Source organism: Rhinopithecus bieti, unplaced genomic scaffold, assembly GCF_001698545.2.
Source record: "Rhinopithecus bieti isolate Rb0 unplaced genomic scaffold, ASM169854v2 scaffold_7580, whole genome shotgun sequence".
Taxonomy (NCBI): domain Eukaryota; kingdom Metazoa; phylum Chordata; class Mammalia; order Primates; family Cercopithecidae; genus Rhinopithecus; species Rhinopithecus bieti.
This window is the reverse complement of record NW_016805470.1, coordinates 1,392,051-1,415,091: the sequence shown is the minus strand read 5'-3', so window position 1 is coordinate 1,415,091 and position 23,041 is coordinate 1,392,051. Positions and strand designations below refer to the sequence as shown.

Sequence of the window (23,041 nt, the reverse complement as noted above, 5' to 3'; positions counted from 1 at the left end):
GTGAAATTCCGTCTCAAAAAAAAAAAAAAAAAAAAAAAAAAAAAATCCTATATATTCTTAGACATCTAAAAATGAGTAAGGAAACTGGTTTCTCCTAAGGCTCTAGGCTGGAAGCCCACCTGCCAACTGTGCCACTGTCTCTTTTTCATCTCCTCCTGTGACCAGTGTTAGGTTAGCTGACCTATGTGTTTCCCAAACTACAAACCCCACTTTCCTCTGCCTTTCACCACTACTCCATGGTGCCTAGTTCCCTTCAAGATCCATGTGTGTGGTCTTAGTTCTCTATGCAAAAAGTTAAGTGGTTGCCAGGGGGATGAGAATGGAGATTAATTGTATTTAGACACTGAAGTTCTTTTTGGGGTGAGCAATGTGCTCTAAAACTAAGGGGACAACAGCTGGAGTACAAGGTTCTTCTTTTGAGGGAATGACAATGATCTGAAATTGACTGGTGATGGGCTGCATTTATCTGTGAATATACTAAAAAAACACTGAATTGTAAACTCTGGGTGAAATATATGGTATGTGAATTACATCTCAATAAAGTTGTTAGAAAATGTTCTAAAACATTTATGGTGATGGCTGCATAACTTGGTAAACTTACCAAAAATCACTGAATTCTCACTTAAAATGGATGAATTTTATGTTTTATATATTATACCTCAATAAAGTTAGGGGGAAAAAAGGGTTTGATAAGTGTTAACTAGCAGCCCACAGAAAGGATGCAACAACGGCCTCTGAATTTGCTTCAGCAAAGGATGCTGTCCTACACACTAAGCCCAAAGAAAATTTGTTCCTCTTTCCCACTGGATCTCTATATGTACATAACACTGTTGGCTGCCAAACCCTTCCTGAGCCATGCTTTACTCTTTGCCTTCTCAGATGCTCTCTTCTCTTAGTCTCCTTCCATCTCACCCATGGGCACCTGTTCAATGTGCCTGGCAGGGGCTGTGGGTGCAAGGGCTCTTTTCTTGCCCCACTCCTTTCTTTAATGACTTCCAAGTCCACAGCTCTAGAGTATTTCCTCTGAGCTCCATTTCAATATGACCAACTGTATGCTGGATACATCTACACGGATATATCACCCTCCAGTCTCTCATATATAAATCAACCACCAATTCTTGCTAAATTCTACCTCCACGTAGTTTTCACTTCATTGCCACTTCCTCATCAATCCTCATCATTTGTGACCTGCTATTGCAATAGCCCCCAATTGGCCTCTCCTAAATCCATGTTGTACATGATAGCCCCAGTGATCAATATGTAAATGTGGCTACACTACTCCTTGCCTTGAACACTTTTCAATGGTACCCCATGGCCTAGATAAATTCATCAAAGCCCCTCAGCTGTACTGAAAACTGGCAGACACTATAAGGTGGTTCACTTAGCACCCACTCCTGCTCCCTTCTAGCCTGACTATCTTACAGCTAAATTTCCCAGACTCCCTAGCAGCTCCTAGTCCACGAGATCTAGCTTCTTCCTAGCAGATGCTCCCACACAGACTTTGGGTAGAAATGAGCAACATGAGATAATGACTGTGCTAGAAATCTGGTCTTTGGGCAGGCATAGTAGTAGAAGGATTCAGTTCTTCTGCAGCACTGTGCAGAGGTTTCACTAAGACAGTCACATGTTGCATACAGCTATAGCTGCTCTGCTCTTTGCTAAGCAGCATCTAAGCTTGGCTCACTGGCCCTTCCACAGGTTTTGTAAGACACCTAGTATCTTATAATAAACCCCTTTCTGCTTAAAAGAGTGGACGAAAAGGTACACTCTGTAGTCTGCAAGTAAGAACCCCAATGGACACACTTGACATCCACTACCTTTCAAGATCAAGTCTCATCTCCCACCACTTCCCATCTTATACCTTATAACCTAAGACTGCTATTTCTAGTCTCTGTGACGTTGCTCATGTTTCTCCTTTGCTTTGAAGTTTCTGCCCAACTTTCTTCTCCTGAACTCTGACTCACTCTTCTTGCTCTACTGGGTTACCAGGTTGGGCTGAATGTTTTTTCTCTGAACTCCACAGAACCTGGCAATACCTCCTTTGCACACGTAGCACATTACAGGAAACGACCTAACTACCTGTATAGTATATGAGGGATTACATCTTACCTGTGTAACCTTTAAACCTACCCACAGTGCTTGGCACACAGCAGGTGCTCAAAAAATGTTGACTGAGTTTAATAAACTGTGAAATCCAAATCTGTAATCCCTGCTCGCCACTTATGGTTAACCACAGGTTTTTCCCTGCTTTTGTTCCCTCACTGAGTTTATAAGGTCCCCCATTTAGCTCTCTTCATCTAAACTCTGTCTACTAATAACTAATAACTGTCTAATAACCATCAAGGCATTATGGGATGCCCTAGTGTAAGCTCTAACTAAACATGGTCAAGGGATAAGCCTATTTCTTTCTACTGTGCCATTACCATGAAGAGATCCCCATCTCAGCTGCTTAACAGCCTTAACATACAATTAACTTTTGTCAATTTTCACCTTCAATGTGGGAAGGGACCAAACTGGTTACGGTGGCAGATGCTGCTGGTTACTAACTCAAAGCCATTCCTCCCTTTATTCTTTGCCATTAGAGCCACAATTTTGTTTGAACATTAACCTTTCACTGGCTTGAAAGGTGCCCATTCCCCAGGCTCAGAGGGGTAAATCATGATCATTCTCAAGGTCCTAGCCAGTGATTAGAGAGGGATGTGAACATATGATCCAATCCTGGCCTGCTGGTCCTGAGGACAGGGTGGTGGGGAGGATTCTGTGAAAAGCCTTCCTCCCTAACAGACAGAAAATCATAGGCAGATATGTTCCTCTTCTGTGCTGGAGGCTGTGTTTATAAATAATGCTTGGACTACTGCAGCCATCTTGTGACCACAAGACTGTTGACAGGGCTAAGGATAACTGAGTAGAAAGATGGAAGCACCTGGGTTTGTAAGGAAGTCACTGACCCATGGAATCAGCCAACTCAAGAACTTGTCTGCATTTGCTTTCATATTATGAGACAAATATATGTTCCCAGCTGGGCACGGTGGCTCACACCTGTAATCCCAGCACTTTGGGAGGCAGAGGCAGGTGGATCACTTGAGGCCCGGAGTTCAAGACCAGCTTGGCCAACGTAGCGAAACACTGTCTCTACTAAAAACACAAAAAATTAGCTGGGCATGGTGGCACATGTCTGTAATCCCGGCTACTTGGGAGGTTAAGGCATGAGAATCACTTGAGCCCAGGAGGCAGAGGTCGTAGTAAGCCAAGATCGCACCACTGCAATCCAGACTTGGTGTCGGGGTGAGACTGTCTCCAAAAAAAAAAAAAAAAAATGTTCCCATCTAGACAACTTTTAGTTGAGTATTCTCTTACCTGCAGCTGGACACACTAACTGATCTTGCACTACTCTTCTGCATAACATTAAAGTCAACCTATTCTACCTAATCTCTTCATCATGATCTTTGAAGTAAGTTCTAGGAATTCCTGCTGATTAATAGCCTTTCTCCATTTTCCTTATTGACTGCAGCAATTATTTGTCTAGTCAGGGTCCCTTTCCTTAAAACCACAAACATGTAAATATTAACGTTAAACATACATACAGGAACTTCAGCAAATTCACTCCAGTGAGAATGCCTGGACTGCCCCATTTTTGAAGTCCATCTAATAGCCTATTTTTTGGATACAACCTCCTGTTCTTTCATCTTTCTCCTTTTCTTATGCTGTTCTTTCGCTTTCTCAAGATCTCCAGTTCCTCAATCCTACCAGCTTTTCCTAGAATATTAGTTTATTCCTAACAACTTCCTGATGCTTTTCTTTTCTACTGAAACTGAAGCCCTTGGCTGACTACTTGAACCAGCAACTGACCTTCCCTTTTGTCTGAGTACCACATGTTCTCTGCATTTACCACCAATCCCAGGGTGCAGATGAAGAAAAAAAAAAAGAAAAAACAAATCATACAACTCAGCACCCCCCAACCCCCATCAATGACATCCCACTGTAGGTAGGCAGGCCCTCAGTGCAGCTAGACATGCCCTTCGCTTTCTCTCTTCAGTATCCTTTTCTCATGGACCTTAGAAGCTGTTCCAAACTTTCGCTGCTCTCATGTCACAGTCCCATCCCATTTGTTCAGTAGACAACCATGAAAACACAGGTGAGTTGCCTCAACTTGCTTTATCCACACCTACGAGTCATCTCTATCCATTCTGTCCTCTCCTTTAACACTCTCAGAGGAAGAAACAGCCCTTCTTATGTTCACACTAATCTCTCCATCAGTGTTCTTTTTTTTCTTGTGGTAAAATACAACATAAAATTTACGATTTTAGCCATTTTGACTCTCTTTTTTTTTTTGAGAAAGAGTCTCGCCCTGTTGCCCAGGCTGGAGTGCAGTGGCGCCATCTGGGCTCACTGCAACCTCTGCCTTCCGGGTTCAAGCAATTCTCTGCCTCCGCCTCCCTAGTAGCTGGGATTACAGGCACCTGCCACCATGCCCGACTAATTTTTGTATATATGTATTTTTTTTAGTAGAGATGGGGTTTCAACATCTTGGCCAGGTTGACCTCAAACTTCTGACCTCAAGTGATCCACCTGCCTTGGCCTCCCAAAGTGCTGGGATTACAGGTGTGAGCCACCATGCCTGGCCAATTTTAGCCATTTTAAGTGTACAGTTCTGTAGCATTAAGTATATTCACACTGTCGTGCAACCATCACCACCATCTATCTACAGAACTTTTTCATCTTCCCCAGCTGAAACTCTGTACCCACTCCTCATTCCTCCCTCCCACAGCAACCACTATTCTACTTTCTGTCCCTATGAATTTGACTACTCTACATATGTATATATAGTCTATATTCTATATGTACAATCATACAATATTTGTCCTTTTGTGACTGGCTTATTTCACTTAGCATGATGTCTTCCAGGTTCATCCATGTAGTAGTATGTATTAGAATTTCCTTCCCTTTAAAGGCTGAATAACATTCCACTGTATGCATGTACCACATTTAATTTATTCACTCATCCGTCAATGGACACTTGGAGTGCTTCCACCTTCTGGCTTTTATGACTAATGCTGCTATAAACATGCAAACGGAAATTTTATCCAGTCTTCTCACGCATCTTGCATCAAGAGTCAGATTTGCTTTTGCCAGCTTTCCCTCTCTCTTTTTTCTGTTCAAATTCACTCTCTCTACAGGATCCTTCCCCAAAACCTATAAAACCTATTCTTATCTCTTTATGTGTTTTTTCAGGCTACTGGCAAAGACAAAACCAACCAAACAAAAACCTCAAATATCTCACACAGAATGTTCTATAAACATTCTCTAAATCATCTTTAAAAACCTCCTCTTAGTATCAACTCTTCCCTCAGGCCTTGGTTCATATATGACTGACCAGATAGTCATATATATATACACACATATATAATATATAACATAGCTGGTGTCATGTCAGGTATTCTTGTCCTATTCTCCCTTATTTTTACTGTTGAGGGCAAGGCCTGCTTTTATTTGTAATTAGAATCAGCTCAATAAAGGATTCACAGACTCTTACCATAAAATACATATTTAGATACAGATTTCTACATGGGAAACCTTAGGGAATGACAAGAGGGTAAATTTAAGAAAATAATCAAAACTATTTGACTGACCATAAAAAAAAATTCAGTCACTTAAAAGAACCAGATTTGTCACGGAAAACATGAAATGACAGATATTTCTTCTAACACACAGCTGTGGAGGAGCCAAGAGATGGTGGCAATGGTCAGGCAGGGAAGTGAGGGGGAAAGCACCCACTCCTTACGTTGATGAATGAAGCATTGATGTAATCAGAATCTGGAACCCCTTCGACTGGTGTCAGGTGGACTCTAGAGTGGTCATCTAGGAAACAAACCACAATATTTCAGTAAAATCAAAATTTATTTTTCACAGAACCTGATGCAACCAGGACAGTTGAGACATCTGTGCCTATGTGCACTGACTCACACTTGTATAAAGATGCCACTCCAACAATATAACACTGCAAAAAACTGGGAATACCTTAACTACCATTAGGGGACTAGTTAAATAAACTAAGATACATCTACAATGTGGAATACTAGTAGCTGAGAAAAAGGAAAGTTTCTTGACAGATGAACTGACAATATATACTGTTAAAAGAGAGAAATGTGTACAGTATACCAATCATATTAAAAAATATGTATTATATACACACATACCCACACCCACACACATACACACATCCCCCTCCTCCAACATATGCACATAAATAAGAAGACAAAGCCGAGTACAGTGGGTCACGCCCATAATTCCAGCACGTTGGGAGGCAGAGGCAGGTGGATCACTTGAGGTCAGGAGTTCCAGACCAGCCTGGCCAACATGATGAAACTCCGTCTCTACTAAAAATACAAAATTAGCTGGGTGTGGTGTCTGGCATGTGCCTGTAGGTAGTCCCAGCTACTTGGGAGGCTGAGGCAGGAAAATGGCTTGAACCCAAGAGGTGGAGCCTGCAGTGAGCTGAGATCGTGCCACTGCACTCCAGCCTGGGTGACAGAGTGAGAAACAAAAAAGAAAAAGACAAAAGTATCTGTAAATGCATAGTATAGTGGTCCTAATTTTTTGGTTCCATACTTGACTTATAAAAATGTGAGCAGGCATCTCTAATATATGCTCATTTATTGACAAATTATGCACATATGCTAATGCATTATGTACCCTGAAATATAAAATTTTTAGGGTCTGGGTGTCATGGCTCATGCATGTAATCCCAATTCTTTGGGAGGTCAAAAGTGGGAGGATTGCTTGACGCCAAGAGTGTGAGACCAGGCTGGGCAACACTAGCAAGACCCTGTGTCTAAAAAAATAAATTAGCCAGGCATGGTGGCATGCACCTGCAGTTCTAGTTACTCAGCAGACTGTGGCTGGGGGATTACTTGAGCCCAGAAATTCGAGGATATGTATCTACGATCACATCATTGCACCCCAGCTTGGGTGGCCCTGTCTCTAAAAAAAAAATGAAATAAAAAATTTAACAGGATGAATTTTTAAAAAGCAAATATACTGGCTGGGCTCACTGGCTCATGCTTGTAATCCCAACACTTTGAGAGACTGAAGCAGGAGGACTGTTTGAGGCCAGGAGTTTCAGACCAGCCAAGGCAATACAGCAAGACCATCTCTATAAAAAGTAAAAAAATAAAACATTCACAGGTTCTGAGGATTAGGAAATTTTTTTTTGAAAAGCAAATATAAAAATCAAGTGAGGTTCAAACATCTTCCTCTCATATCTCATTAAATTATGCATATCTCATTCTGGATACCAAAGGCCTAGAAAAATGTCTGTTGTCTTATGGATCAACTGATTAGCAATGGCTACCTCTGGGAAAGGTTTATACAGAGAACTCTGCATTAGAATTTCTTTCAACGAATACCACAAAAAACCATCTCTACCACCACCATTACTCGCTGCTTCCTGTCTGATCCTAGTGAAGCTGGCTCTCCAGAACCTCCTAGAAACTTGAGGCCTGACACAAAAATCCTCCTGGATCATCCTAACTGACTCTGAGTATGCGGGATCCATAAAGGCTCTTTCAGACCAAAGTCTTCAACCTACTCTATTTATTTTAATTAATTTACTTATTATTACTTATTTTATTTATTTTACTTTATTTTTTTGAGACAGGGTCTTGCCCTGTCACCCAGGCTAGAATGTAGTGACACAATCTTGAGTCACTGTAACCTCCACCTCCCTGGGCTCAAGCGATCCTCCTACCTTAGCCTCCTGAGTAGCTGGAATGACAGACACACGACACTATACCTGGCTAAATTTTTAAGGTTTTTGTAGAGATGAGGTCTCACTATATTGCCCAGGCTAGTTTCAAACTCCTGGGCTCAAGTGATTCTCCCACCTTGGCCTTCCAAAGTTCTGGGATTCCAGGTATGAGCGACTGAGTCCTGCCATGAACCCACTCTTGTTATCCACCCTGCTGTGCCCAACTGGAAGATTCTTTCCATCTTCAGAAAATCCCTCTAGAGATGTAATTTCAGGTTACATCCCAAGAAACACTAAAGGCACTCACAAGGCAAGATGTTTACATATCGATTTTTTTCCTTGTTTTCCTCCTTGGAAGCAGCCTCACAGGTGGCCTGGATAGGACATGCAGGGAGAGCCTGAAAGGTTAAGAGAAATTAGAGGAATTATTAGCAGGGATAAACATCAAACATGCAAACTGCTGCACGAAACCCTGACCCAGCAGCACATTCTACCTTTTTCCTGGGGGGGAAAACACGGGCCCAGGTTATGCAGCCTAACATAGAGAATGCACCTCTCCCCCTAAACAGCCATAGGCTCCTTAGAGTTCAATAACACAAGAATCCTCGGCGGGGCAGAATGCCCTTTCTGTTATGTAATATAGCATGCTCTTTACATGATTACTATGTGGTTAGGAGCCTGTCATTATGATGTTAGGCCAAAATGGCCTACCCTTGTAAATAGGAATGGGGACATAACTGAAGGAATGGGCCATTTATCCTCATGCTAATTACCACCACGCAAAGATGATATGCATCTCAGAGTGGACCATACAGGAGGGTTCTGGATGGCCAGCTGATTTAATATCTTTCTAGGGATCTAAGGGGGCATGGTACCCCAGCCTCTAGCATCATGTGGCAAGGAAGCAAGGACTGGTGGGTGAGTGGGAGGGCATTCATATGGATGCAGCAGTTAAGAAGCAGAAGATTTGGGTGAGGTGACATTTAAATTTGCAGCAGTTTTGGAGCAAATGTAAATTAGTTAGTGCAGGGAGGTTATCACAATGATTTGACCTGAGATAGTCTGGGTTTGTATGAACTTGAGCACATCTGTTTTCTAGGTCCAGTTTCCTCATCTGTAAAATTGGGGCCGGGTGAAGTGGCTCACGCCTGTAATCCCAGCACTTTGGGAGGCTGAGGAGGGTGGATGGATCACCTGAGGTCAGGAGTTCAAGACCAGCCTGGCTAACAAGGAGAAACCCTGTCTCTACTAAAAAGACAACAATTAGCCGGGCATGGTGGTGCACACCTGTAACCCCAGCTACTCAGGAGGCTGAGGCAGGAAATCGCTTGAATCCGGGAGGCGGAGGTTGCAGTGAGGTGAGATCACACCATTGCACTCCAGTCTAGGCGACAGAGCGAGACTCTGTCTCAAAAATAAATAATAAACAAACACATAAAATTGGAACAACAATATCTGCCGCACAAGGAGATAATCTCACGTGTGGCAAAGAATACGTATTCAAATAAATGAGCTTTATGAGAGTGGGGAGCTAAATTTTATTATTTGATCTGTTCTCCTCTTGTATGTTTCATATGTTCAAAATTAAGGATGAAAAAAGGAGCTGGGTGTGGTAGCACACACCTGTAATCCCAGCACTTTGGGAGGTAGAGGTGGGAGGACTATTTGAGGCCAGAAGTTTGAGACCAGCCTGGGCAACACAGCAAGACCTCGTCTCTACATTAAAAAAAAAAAATTAGCCAGGTATGGTGGTGCATGCCTGTAGTCCCAACTACTCAGGAGGCTGTAGTCCCAACTACTGGGAGGACACTTCAGCCCAGGAGTTCAAGGCCACGATCACACCACTGCACTCCAGCCTGAGTGACATATACAGTGAGACTCTGACACTATAAAAACAAGTAAGAAAGCAAAAAGGGAGGTAGTTTAAAATTCCAACCCTAATTCCGAGCAAGTGACTTGGAAATACATTTTATGAGCCTTAAGAAAACTTTTGAAAATACTTTTGACCCAGCAACTTCATTTCTGAGGACATACCCTAAGGAAATAAAAATCTTTATGTCCTTATTATTTACTTCATCATTATTTAGAATGACTCAAAACTGAGAACAACCGTAGTATTCAGCAGTGGAGGAACAATTCATGCATTACTTTTCATTCATTCTTTCAACAGATATATATTTTGTACCTACCAGGCACTGGGCTACGTACAGAGCAAAGAGTGGGGAATCAAATATAAGTGCAGTTCTCACCCTCAAGGACAATATAAACTTGTGGGTGAAAAGCAGACATTAAACAAATAAAACAAATACATATATAATTATATACCAGCATGAATGCAATCAAAGAATAGAATGCTACTAGAGATGAAGTATCAGAAAGCGCCAAATTTGGATTACAGGTAGGTCTCTCTGAGGAAGGATGAGTGTAGAAAATAGTATTCCAGGCACAGAGAACAGCATCTGTGGTAACCCAGAGGTGGGAGAAGGCTTGGTTGTGTGAGGAACTGAAAATCAGTGCAGGTGTCACGCACAAGGTGAGGCTGGTGGGGATGGCAGGAGGAAGTAGGAAGAGATGAGCCTGGCAGTCAGATCATCCATTTCCAGGTAGGTCCTTAATAGGGAGTTCAAATTTTATGCTAAGTGCATGAGGAAATCATTGAAGGTTTTTAAAGTGTGATCCATTTTCTATGTTAAAGAATTACTTGTTATTACATGCAAAAATGGACTACAGAGAAGAACTGAAGCATGGAAAAATGATGATACATGGAAATGGATGCATTTGAGACATATTCTGGAATTAGAATTACTACATTTGGGCCAGGCGCGGTGGCTCACGCCTGTAATCCCAGCACTTTGGGAGGCCGAGGTGGGTGGATCACCTGAGGTCTGGTATTCGAGAGCAGCCAATCAACATGGTGAAACCCCATCTCTACTAAAAATACAAAAAATTAGCCGGGTGTGGTGGCACATGCCTGTAACACCAGCTACTTGGGAGGCTGAGGTAGGAGAATCGTTTGAATCCGGGAGGCGGAGGTTGCAGTGAGCCAAGACTGTGCCATTGCACTCCAGCCTGGGCAGAAAGAGCAAAACTCCATCTCAAAAAAAAAAAAATTTACTACATTCGGAGATGGAATGAAGGCAAAGTGGATTGGGAAGAGCAAGAGGCAGAAATGAATAATGAAGGTTTCCATCTTTGATAATAATAATAATAATAAAAAGATTGAATAAAGGAAATGCCAGCCCAAAGGGAACCAATTTTTGTCAGATAGAAGCAAGAGTTTTTTTGTTTTATTTTGGAGACATGGTCTCACTCTGTTGCCCAGGCTGGAGTGCAGTGGCACCATCATAGCTCACTGCAGCCTTGAACTCTCGGGCTGGAAGTATCCTACTGTCTCAGCCTCCTGAGTAACTGGGACTACAGGCATAGCACCACCATGCTTGGCTAATTTTTTAATTTTTATTTTTGTGGAGGTGGATCTTGCTATGTTGACCAGGCTGGGAAGCAAGAGCTTTAAGAAAGGAGCACATATATTTACTGGAAACCAGCATGACAGTGATAGGATAAATTAAAGTGAAAGACCCAAAGATAGGAAAATTAGGACCTCATAATCCATCTGCCCTCATCTACTCAAGAGATTTCCTTTCAGAATTAAAACCCGGGAGGTTCTGCATGTTAGTTTACTAACAGAGGCAATTACCTCTGAACCTATGCTGTGAATACATAAAAGGAAGAAAAGAGTTTCCTGGGCTGGACTCTTACACATGCAGTAGAGACCATTATTTTAGATCAGAATTTCCCAATCACCCCCAGTTTGCATTCTCTTTCTTCACATAGATTTCCACAGGTTTCCACCCAAGTACAGGGCAGGATGATATGTCAGTTTTTTAAGCCCTGATGGCTAATCCAGAGGAACTACTTTTCCTGCACATCTCTTCTCTAAAATGTAGAACAGAAGTAGGGACAGCAAGACTCTTGAAAACAGTCTTCAATACAAAAATGTCAGGAGTAACAAAGACTACATCTCACAGCCCTATCAGCATCCCTAGCTCCTCCAGTCATGATAAAGAAAAACTAGGTCTCCAGGTGGACTAAGGCTCCTAAAAAGAGTCAGGAAGAAACAGGAGCTATTGTTTAACAAGAGAGAAGAAAGGGCTTGCCCTGGAGAACACAGCGCTAGATGCAAAGGTTCGGAATGAAGAGCCTACGTCAGAGATGAAAACAAGGTGAATCCTACTCCTTTTGGTTTCTACTCTGAAACACTTAGCTCACAGAGTTAGGAAGGAGCAGCTAGAGCAGAAGCCTATAAAATGTTAAACTCTCTAGAAACACTAGGTGGCATCGAAGACCGTTTCATCTCTTGCTCAAGCCTTAATTGGAACCAAGGCTAAGTACTCATTAGCCTTTTTTAAAAGACATGTCAGTTAAAAAAAATTTTTTTTTCCAAATTTGTTTTTTATTTTTTAAAAAGTATCCATCACATAATTTAACTTAGAAGTTCTCTTTGGGCTCCTCTTCTTATATCCTCTTCCTTCCCCTCTCACTGGTAAACCTGAACTTTTATATTTATCATTACATCGCTTTATTTGTATCTTGTATTTTTTGCATCCAAAACAATATATTATTATTGCTAGTTTTTGAGGAAAATGGAATCATGATTAAGTGGTGGTTGCTTTTTTTTTTTTTTTTTTTTTGGCTCAACATTATGTTCCTAAGATTCATCCTGGATGTTTGCTTACTTCAGCTACTTTGTAGTGCTCCATTTGAGATCATGTCAAAATTTACTTATCCATTCTACTACTGATGAATATTTGGGTTGTTTACAGTTAATGGTCCTGCTTTGAGACAAATTTTTATATCTTTCTTGTGCATATGTGCAAGAATTTCAGGTATAGGTATCTTTAATCTTACCAAAGCCAAATTGTTTTTCAAAGTAGTTGTATTAATTTATACTCCCACCAGCAATGTACATGTTCCAGTTCTGTATCCTTATCAACATTTGCTACTGTCAGACTTTGTATTAAATGTAGTTCTGATTTACATTTCTCTGATTATTAATGAGGTTCATCATCTTTCCACTGCATACTGGTCAAAATAGTTTCCTCTTCCGTGAAGTACCTAGTCAAGTGTTTTCCCCGTTGTCCTACTGGATTATTATTATTTTCCAAATGGAGTCTTTTCTGTCACCAAGGCTGGAGTGCAGTGGTGTGATTTTGGCTCACTGCAGCCTCTGCCTCCTTGTGTTCAAGCAATTCTCCTTCCTCAGCCTCGCCAGTAGCTGTGATTACAGGTGCCGGCCACCACACCTGGCTAATTTTTTTTGTATTTTTTGTAGAGATGGGGTTTCACCATGTTGGCCAGGCTGGTCTCGAACTCCTGACCTTGTGATCCACCTACCTCAGCCTTTCAAAGTGCTGGGATTACAGGCATGAACCACTGCTCCCAGCCTACTTATTTTCTTAACAATTTGTAGGAGTTCTTTATATATTCTGGACACTTTTCCTTTATCAGTTACCTGTGTTATCTTTTACCAAGGTTGTGGCCTTCCCTTTCATTTTCTTTATGGTATCTATCTATGAACAGAGGTTTTGCATTTTCATGTAAATTCATCAATCTTCACTTTTATACACTTTAAGTCTTAAAAAATGCTTTCCTATTATGAGATCAGAAGTATATTTTACTACATTATGATCTCTACATTTTATCATTTTTGTCCTTTAAATTTCAGTGTTTATAGCAACTGGAATTGGTTTTTGTGTTTGGTATGTGACAAGCATTCAATTTCATTTATTCCCACAGGGTTACCAATGGTCCCAGGCACTACTTATTGTGAAGACCATCTTTTCCCCACCCAAACTGCAAGAGCATTTTTGTCATAAATAGGTTTCCACTTACACATGGATCTGCTTCTGGGCTCTTTATTTCATTCCATTGGTCGATCTGTCTATCCCAGTGCCAATACAGAACTGTCTTAATTACTAAAATTTTATAATCTCTTTATATCTGGTAAGGCAGGTCTCCTCACCTTGTTCTTCTTCTTCAGGAATGTCTTGGCTATTCTTGAATCTTTTCTCCTCCATATAAATTTTAGAATCAGCTTGTCAAGTTCCACAAAAAACCTGTTGGGATTTTTATTGGAATTGCATTGAATCTATATATATTGGGGGAGAATTGACATCTTTACAAAATTTAGCTTCCTAATCCATTGATCCTATCTCTTCACTAATTTAAGCTATTTTCCTTTAATGTCTTCAAACATTTTAATAATTTTCTCTAAATTGTTAAACCCATTCCTGGGTACTTTACATTTGGATGCTATTGTAATTGGCACCTTTTAAAAGGTACTATCAGGTTTTTTGTTTGTGGCCTATGTATAGAAATGCATTAAATTTTTATGCTGCTTCTGTATCTAGCAACCTTGCAAAAATAACTTATTAATTCTATAATATGATGAATCTGTGGGTTTTCTGAAGACAATATCTGGTCTGTGAAAAATTTATATTTTGTCCCTTCCTTTGCAATCCTTATACCTTTCTTTTCTTGCCTAGATCTCCAGTACAGGTCTGAATCTCATTCACTTTTAAGTTTGAATCTCCTTTTAATACTCTCACCCAACAGTCACCAGTGCCTGAACACTGCAGTGACGGGAAATTTACTACCTTCCAAGGTAGGTCTTGGAACAGTTCTGTTTATAACAACCCAATACCCAGATACACAATTTCTTCTGCATTTCCCTTATAGTAAGCAATGTAAAACCCAGATGTTAGCAGGCATCTTCTTTGCCCCTTGCAAAGCCCAAACTCCCAACTCTCTGGACAGTGGAATTCCAAAGCCCTTGTCACAGTTCCTGCTAATTCCTACAGGACTTTGGCTCTGATTCACTTATTTTGGGACAACTCATCAATGTAGAAGCAATTTCACCCATCTTAACTCAGGTGCCACACTCAGTCCCATCACTAGATGACACACACATGTCTTCTTCATCTGGCAATCTAAGAGATGTGGGGTCCTGAGGAAGGTCACATCTCACATTGCACAGATTCTGACTATTTCACTGGCTTCACCTCTTTCCCTCTTTTCTTTCTCTCCTATCCCATATCCCATTCCTCTCAGGAGCTAAGCCTTTTTTTTTTTTTTTCTTTTGAGACAGAGTCTCCCTCTGGTAGCCAGGAGGCTGGAGTGCAGTGCTGTGATCACTGTAGCTCACTGTAGCTCCCGTAGATCTATAGAGTGAGCACTATAGCTCACACTGTAGCCTCCAAATGCTGGGCTCCAGGTGTTGGGCTCAAATGATTCTCCCACCTCAGCCCCCTGAGTAGCTAGAACTACAGGCATGTGCCATCACGCCTCGCTAATTAAAAAAATTTTTTTTGTAGAGATAAGGTCTTGCTACATTGCCTAGGCTGGTCTTAAACTCCTAGCCTCAATCAATCTTCCCGCATTGGCTTCCCAAAGTGCTAGGAGATTACAGGCATGAACAACTGCACCCACCCAGGAGTTAACCCAATTTTATCTTTTTGTTTCTTTTTAAACCTTGATAATGCCTTAAGGATCTCAATTTTCCCTGAAAATGGGGCTTCTGAGTGGTTTTCAAAGTATTTCTTTTAAATAAATTCAAAGATTCCTAGAAAGACAAATGCTGGTGAATAAAAAAGCTCCAGCTTGTAATTAGGATGAAAGCCAAAGCCTAGAACTTCTAAGCAGGTGGGCATTCACAGAAATGCTACAGTCTCCTTTCAGCCTGTCACATATCTGAAAACAGTTGTCATGTCCTATGTGTGTTGTTCCTTTAGTTATTCACCCCCATGGTCGAGTTTCTCTCCAGAATAACATCCCATTTGGTGATACCCCTTTTTACAGCGACCTGACCACAAGACCCCTGACACAGTTCAAACTAGGCATAGCAACTTCTTTATTCTAGATGTTATATATCCATTGAAGCAAACTAAGTCCATTATATTTCCCATATTTAAAAAAAATCTGCTTTAAAATATTATAAAAGAATATGCTTGTTTTAAGTCAAATAATTTAGTAGAAAACAAAGTTCCCTATTATGTCTCTCCTCTCTTCCAGTCTCCTTGCAGGCAGCCACTGTTGACAATTTGTAGTCTTTCAGACTTAAAAAAAAAAAGCATTAACATACCCAAACATACAGATATACATATTTTTGAAAACAAAAACGAAATTATCCCACGTTTTCTCACATAACAATACGACTTAGAGATCTATGTGAACACATTTATCTTAATGATAGTACAGAATATCATAATGAGTATAAGACATCATCTGGCCATTCTATTTGACAGATACTTACTTTATCTTCTTCGCTATCATAAATAATGCTGTCATAAACATCCTTGTACAAATATATATTTGTACAATAAGGGTTTTTAAGAATCTCAGAAGCTTGGTCAGACAACTCAAACATTAAGATACTGATTGGTACTGCCAAAATCATCCCTCCAATGCAATACCAATTTAAACTCCCCCACCTGTGTGTTAGTCTCTGCAGCCCCATACTTTTGTCCACAATTGATATAAATCTTATTAAATTTTCAAATCTGATAGGTCCAAAATAATGGTTGGCTTTAATCTGCATTTCCCTGATTACCAGATATAGTAGATCTTCTTTTCCTATCTTTATAGACCATTTGTATTTCTTCTGTAAATTGCCAATTTCTTGACTGGATTGTTTACCTTTTACTCACAGGTTTGTATATTCTGGAGCATTCTTTGTCTACCTATGGCAAACAGATTCTCCCAGTTGGCCACTTTTTTATGGTATCATTTGTCACAAAGATATTTCAAATTTTAATATATTTACTATCTTTCAAACTTTTCCATTCTGGCATCTAAATCTTACTGTAAGTAGCTTAGAAAGGCCTTCCCCATCTGATGGTTATTAAAAATATTATTCTATGACAGTAGACACAAATTGGTTTGTTTGCCCTATGTGCTATTTCTCCTCTTCCCTCCCAGGGCTGACTGATCCAAGCACAGTCATACCTGACTCATACTGGGCCAATCAGATTCTCTCCCAGGATTCTGAAAACTAGGAAGAAGCAGGGGCTTTCCTAGAAGGGCCCCAAAGCCACCAAGGTAGGGTCGGGCTCTACCTGAGGCTTGGTACTCCAACTTATCTTCTGATTCTGCCAGCTCTGCCAGTGTCTTCCCAAATCAATAGTTCTGTTTGTTTTTTGCTTAATTTAGTTGAGTTGACTTCTCTTGCTTTTAACTAGGGAGCTTAACTGATTTAGCAATTACTATCAGAGTGGGTTGTAGTTGAGAGACTGCTGGGGGAAATGTGGGTGATGTTACTGGGTTCAGATGGAAGGAAAGAAACTGTCAACCATTGCCAGGATGGGAAAGAGCAAGCTGCTCATAGTTCATAGCTGCACAACTACTATTTCAGTTATTGCCTGCAATTACCTGTGATGTGTTCAAGCTGGTGGTAAAGGAGTAGGGGTGTCCCAATTAAAAGGAGAGAGGAAATGTTGAAACCAAGGAGTAGGATTACTTTTGACAATATTAGAGAACAAAACAAGAAACATCCCAGCTCCAATATCAAATGCTCACCTCGAAATGAAAACCCAAGACTCAAGGCCTTTACATTACTATGTATGTATTTTGCTAAATTAAATGTTAAGATTTCCAAATTGTGCTAGTTGCTGAATTTTAATGCCACAGAATTCACATCTTTCCTGGGTTGCTCATGAGAAAGATAAGGCTTTAAGTGAGACAACAGAAATGATGATAAAAGAGAGGACCCGAAGAAAGCTAATTTCGAAAAATCTCTATTATGCTCTCTACTGCATCTTGCTGTCATGATGAAAACTGCCCCACAACCCAGCCTGCATTGCTCACACATTACCAGAATGCAACCATAACATGACCTGAGGGTAAAATATATAAATAAGCAGAAAAGTAAAATGCTGGCCAGGCACAGTAGCTCATGCATGTAATCCCAGCACTCTGGGAGACCAAGGCGGGATGACTGCTTGAGATCAGGAGTTCAAGACCAGCCTGGGCAATACAGCAAGACTCCCGACTCTACAGGAGAGAAAAAAAAATAAAGAGCTAACAAATACCCAGAAGAAACTATAGGAATTTCACTGAGCTGGATCATTAAAAATGATAGGAACAACTGTTGATACAGATTTTGGAGATGTTATAACAAAGAAGGGAGAGTATGACTTTTGGTTAAAGCCAAATCTTTTCTTTTCCTTTTGAGATGGAGTCTCGTTCTGTCCCCCAGGCTGGAGAGCAATGGTGCAATCTTGGCTCACTGCAATCTCCGCCTCCCGGGTTCACGCCATTCTCCTGCCTCAGCCTCCCGAGTAGCTGGGATTACTGGCACTCGCCACCACGCCTGGCTAATTTTTGTATTTTTAGTAGAGACGTGGTTTCAGCATGTTGGTCAGGATGGTCTCAAACTCCTGACCTCAAGTGATCTGCCTGCCTCAGCCTTCCAAAGTTCTGGGATTACAGGCATGAACCACTGTGTCCGGCCTGGATAAAACCAAATTTCTGATTATGGTATGGTCAAAAGAACTTCTGCAGGTAGTGTAACAGCTCAGGTAACTGGCCATGGTTTTAATGTTGAGCTAGGCTGGCCAGTGGAAACCTGGACTGAACGCTAGATTTAGTGAGGTGATAATGAAAAGCCAGAAAATCCTTGGCACAAAGTAGAGGAGACCAGAGTGGCATATGGACTCTAAAGGCTCAGCTTTCTACTGACACCTTCGGTATGCACTTGATGGGATCCATAACACATGCCTTGCTGAGGCTGTACACTGGTGAAGAAAGCACTGGAATCTTTCAGAAGTACTTTCCTGGCTGTCCTCAGCAGAGTGAGATGCTAGTGGAAGGGACTGCTTCTAAATGGGATTCTTGATCTAAGTGGGCTAGAAAGACTGTTGGAGACCATGATCAGATGTTTATGGCTGTGAATAATTCATTGTGAAGCTCCCGGTAATGGAAATGGAAAGTAACTTTCCAGGTCAGTTTAGGCAGACTACTAGACTACCATGCTAGAGAGAGGGCCCCCTCATCCAACTCGTAGGCCTGGGTCATTTCAGACCCAGAACTCTTCAATAACAGGGAGGACAGGCATCTGTAAGGAGGAACCCTGCCACAGTACATTAACACACATATATTATAAACCTCCCTCCTCATCTTTTCCTAATAATCTGCAGATATTTGCCATGGTAACTGTACTAGGCAAAGGGAAATGCATCTTTTGGGGTCTGCTAGGTTCTGGCCTTGAGGTAACTAATTCCTAGGAACTCAGAACATTGCTAAGATAAGCTGATTAGAAGGGAGCCTTTGCAGGCCAGGTGATGGAAGGAGTTTTGGCCCGAGGTGGCTTCACATTAGGACCTATTACCTATCTAATCTATCTTATCTATCTGTCTGTCTTTCAGGGCCTCCAAAAGGGAGGGAAAGAAACTAGTTGCTCCTGACTCTGTGAAGTTGGCTAGATCTCCCTCTCTGCCACCTTGATTTTCAATAACATTGGCCATTAGGTGATGCCCAAAGATACACAGATTCCCTAGCCCACTGGATAAGAACTATCACAGAAAGAGCAAATGGAAGCTCCCAGAGCAGTGATCTCTTTACCAAAAGGCAAAGTCTCCATGTGAACTGCAGGATCTTAAGTGCTACAGAAGACTTTGCAGATTTGCAGTTACTTTTCCAGACGTACTCTACTTCCTGCAGATTAACCTATAACTCCTGGTACCTATACTACTGCTAGGGGTAAGTGTATGTTCTTTATAAGTTGTGTGGACTACTTGAAGCAGTTTTTCTTGCTCATGGCAAGAAAGCCTCAGTGATAAATCATCTTGACCTTTCTGTGTTGTGATCTGGTTCACTGAGATTTTGTCTGTTTCACAGGACATTACCTTGACAACTATGCTAATGACTTCAATGTGAGACACAGAAGAGTGGGAAGTTATGTATCTTAGATGTACATGTTAGACATAAAAATACAGTGGCCTGCCACCTCAGCCGAATTTTCTGAAGGTAAAAGGCCTGTAGCACGTCAGGGTACCTCCTCCAACATAAAGGACAACTTGCTGCCCCTTGCCCCATCACCCCTCTCCTGCTAACGAAGAGGAGCAATGCTTGCTGGGCCATTTTGAGTTTAGTTTTGGAGACAGCAAATACGTTATGCTTGCATCCAACTCTGATCTCTCAATTTAATCCATCTAATCCATCTAATCAATCTACCTACCTACCTACCTACCTACCTAGAGACAAGGTCTCACTCTGTCACACAGGCTGCAGTGCAGTAGTGCAATCACAGCTCACTGCAGCCTCAAACTCCTAGGCTCAAGCAATACTCCCACCTCAGCCTCCCAAGTAGCTGGAACTATGGGTGCACACCACCATGCCCAGCTAATTTTTTGAAGAGGCAGGCTTTCGCCATGTTGCCCAGGCTGGTCTTGAGCTCCTGGACTCAAAGTGACCTGCCTGCCTCATCTCCCAAAGTGCTAGGATTAAAGGCATGAGCCACTGTGCCCAGCCTCTGACCAATTGATTGAGTGATCTGAAAAGAGACGGTACTCCTGCTGATCCAGGCCACAGAGAAATAAGCTCTGGTAGATTGTATGGAGTTCTAAAGTGTTTGTAGTAAGGTAAACAGAAAAATCGTAATGAAAAACCCTAAAATATGGAAATAAGACCATGATCCTATTGGCAAGACCATGCTCCTAGCCTAGTACTGGGCTCTAAGGTAGAAACTGTAAGCCTGATCACAGATACAGGTATCCAAATGACTTCAACTCCCCATCATAAACTAGGTTTTTTTTGTTTGTTTTTTCTTTTTTTGAGGCAGAGTTTTGCTCTTGTCACCCAGGCTAGAGTGCAATGGCGTGGTCTTGGCTCACTGCAACCTCTGTCTCCCGGGTTCAAGTGATTCTCCTGCCCCAACCTCCCAAGTAGCTGCGATTACAGGCATTTGCCACTACGCCTGGCTAATTTTTGTATTTTTAGTAGAGACAGGGGTTTCACCATGTTGGCCAGGCTGGTCTTGAACTTCTGACCTCAGCCACCCAAAGTGCAGGGATTACAGGCGTAAGCCACCGGGCCGGTCTCGTAAACTAGGTATTATGTGATCCAATCAGCCATAGATTTGAACATGCCCAGCAGAATCCCATTATCAGCTGGAAGTGATTGCTATAAAATGCCTACCACACAACCCACTGCTGCAATAGATACTTCTGACTTCCTATTGATATCAACAGTTAACTGAAGAAGAAAAAGTCTGGCCTGGTATATAAATTGCTTGGTGAGACATGCTGGCCCATGCTGGAAGTAGACTGCTATGGGGTATATTACTTAAGTGATGGCTTTCAATGTGTATAAAAAGGAAATCCTCCTAATGAAGAGAACTTCAAGCAAATTATCACACTACTTATTTCACTGGAGGTCAGGATCTAAACCAATCGCTGGGTAGTAGATAACTAGAACAAGAAAGGAAATATTTATGTTCCATGTGAATGCTCACCAGATGGCACTCATTGCTAGAAACCCAGGTGATGATGGTCAGCCCTTTCCCTCACTACCCTAGTGCCGGCCCAGTGAGCTCCTGAACACGGTTGCCATGGTAGCACAGCAAATGGCTCTCACCACAATATCTATCTGAATTTACCTATCATGCCTCCAGGAATACCATCACCATCCAGGGATTTACTGAAATATCTTATCATGGGGTCTCAGGGAATATTACCTCCAAACAAATAATTTGTTTCATGCTTACGTAAATTTAATGTTATGGAAAAAGAAAAGAACTAATTTGACAGAAAAAAGTATAGTAATGGGATCACATACCTCATCACCCAGAAGCAGTTGGTATTATAGATTACAAAACAGTATAATGCCTAGCACAGATCCAGCTATGGTACTGAGGCTGGAGGGCTGTCTTGTGAGATGTGGTAAATTTTTTTTTTTTTTTTTTGAGACGGAGTTTCACTCTTGTCACCCAGGCTGGTGTGCAATGGTGCTCACTGCAACCTCTGCCTCCCGAGTTCAAGCAATTCTCCTGCCTCAGCCTTCCAAGCAGCTGGGATTACAGGCGCGTGCCACCACACCTGGCTAATTTTTGTATTTTAAGTAGAGATGGGATTGCGCCATGTTAGCCAGGCTGGTCTTGAACTCCTGGCTTCAGGTGATCTACCTGCCTTGGCCTCCCAAAGTGCTGGGATTACAGGTATGAGCTACTGTGCCCGGCAGGATGTGGTACATCTTATCAATCAACAATGAACATTAAATGGTGCTATTTTTCCAATAGCCCCCCAAAAAGGTCCAAGCTATTCTGTTAACTCTTGCTTGGTAAATGGTCTCCCACTTCAACTCTTGCCTCTCCCTTTTATCTATTCTCTATATTGTAGTCAGTGATTTTCTCAAAATGCAAATCTGACATCACCCACCACTCCCCTTAAGCCCTTCCGTTGTGGAGCAGATATGAATGGTGACTCGTTGACCCAATAACCATTCCTCCTTTACTAGACCTCCTATTCTGTGAGGTTCCATATCCCACATGAATATCTAAAAAAATATATTTTTTTGAGATAGGGTCTGGCTCTGTTGTCCAGGCTGGGGTGCAGTAGAGTGAATATGACTCACTGCAACCTCCACCCCTGGGCTCAAGAGATACTCCCACCTCATCTCCCATGTAGCTAAGACTGCAGGAGTGTACCATTATGCTCAGTTAATTTTTGTTATTTTTGTTGTTGTCGTTGTTGTAGAGACGGGGTTTCACCGTGTTGCCCAGGCTGGTTTCGAACTCCTGTGCTCAAGGCAATCTGCCTGCCTCAGTCTCTCAAAGTGTTGGGATTATAGATGTGAGCCAGCGTGCCTGGCCTTGACCCAGGAATAATCTGGACTAGTCTCAGCCAGCCACAGTAATCTTATTTTCTCCCTTGCTCACGACAGGTTTACGAAGGAGCATGTGACAAGAGAAGTCTCCAGAAGCTTTTGGGAAAATTTTTCCCACTGATAAAAAAAGAGTCAGCCTATAAGGCAAAGCTGATACATGGCTTAGTGGAAAGGTATGAAGGAAACTGACGGTTTAGCAGTGCCTCAGCTGATGTATTTACCAACTCTGGAACTGCTCCTCTGTGTCCTTAAATCCATCTCCCACTTCCTAGTCATGACCACTTTAGGTCAATCTATTAGCACTTCTGATATTAACACCTGTAACCCCTAACTGTATTCCCTGCAACTATTCTGGTCTGCCCATGGGCTATTCTCCTTACAGAAGCCAGAGTCATATATATATATATATATATATAT

At 41.6% G+C, this 23,041-nt stretch overlaps 1 protein-coding gene across 6 annotated transcripts in view; it reads right to left on the bottom strand.

Moving 5' to 3' along the window:
• The window catches only part of PTPRA (protein tyrosine phosphatase receptor type A), a 168,520-nt gene that overhangs the window by 24,642 nt on the left and 120,837 nt on the right, over nt 1–23,041 (bottom strand). For all 6 annotated transcript variants that reach the window (XM_017872569.1, XM_017872573.1, XM_017872570.1 and 3 more), the window contains 2 exons: nt 8,055–8,145; nt 5,783–5,859 (listed from right to left, as the gene is read on the bottom strand). In XM_017872569.1, the coding sequence (XP_017728058.1) occupies nt 5,783–5,859; nt 8,055–8,145 (168 nt within the window). The remainder of the gene's footprint in view (nt 1–5,782; nt 5,860–8,054; nt 8,146–23,041) is intronic.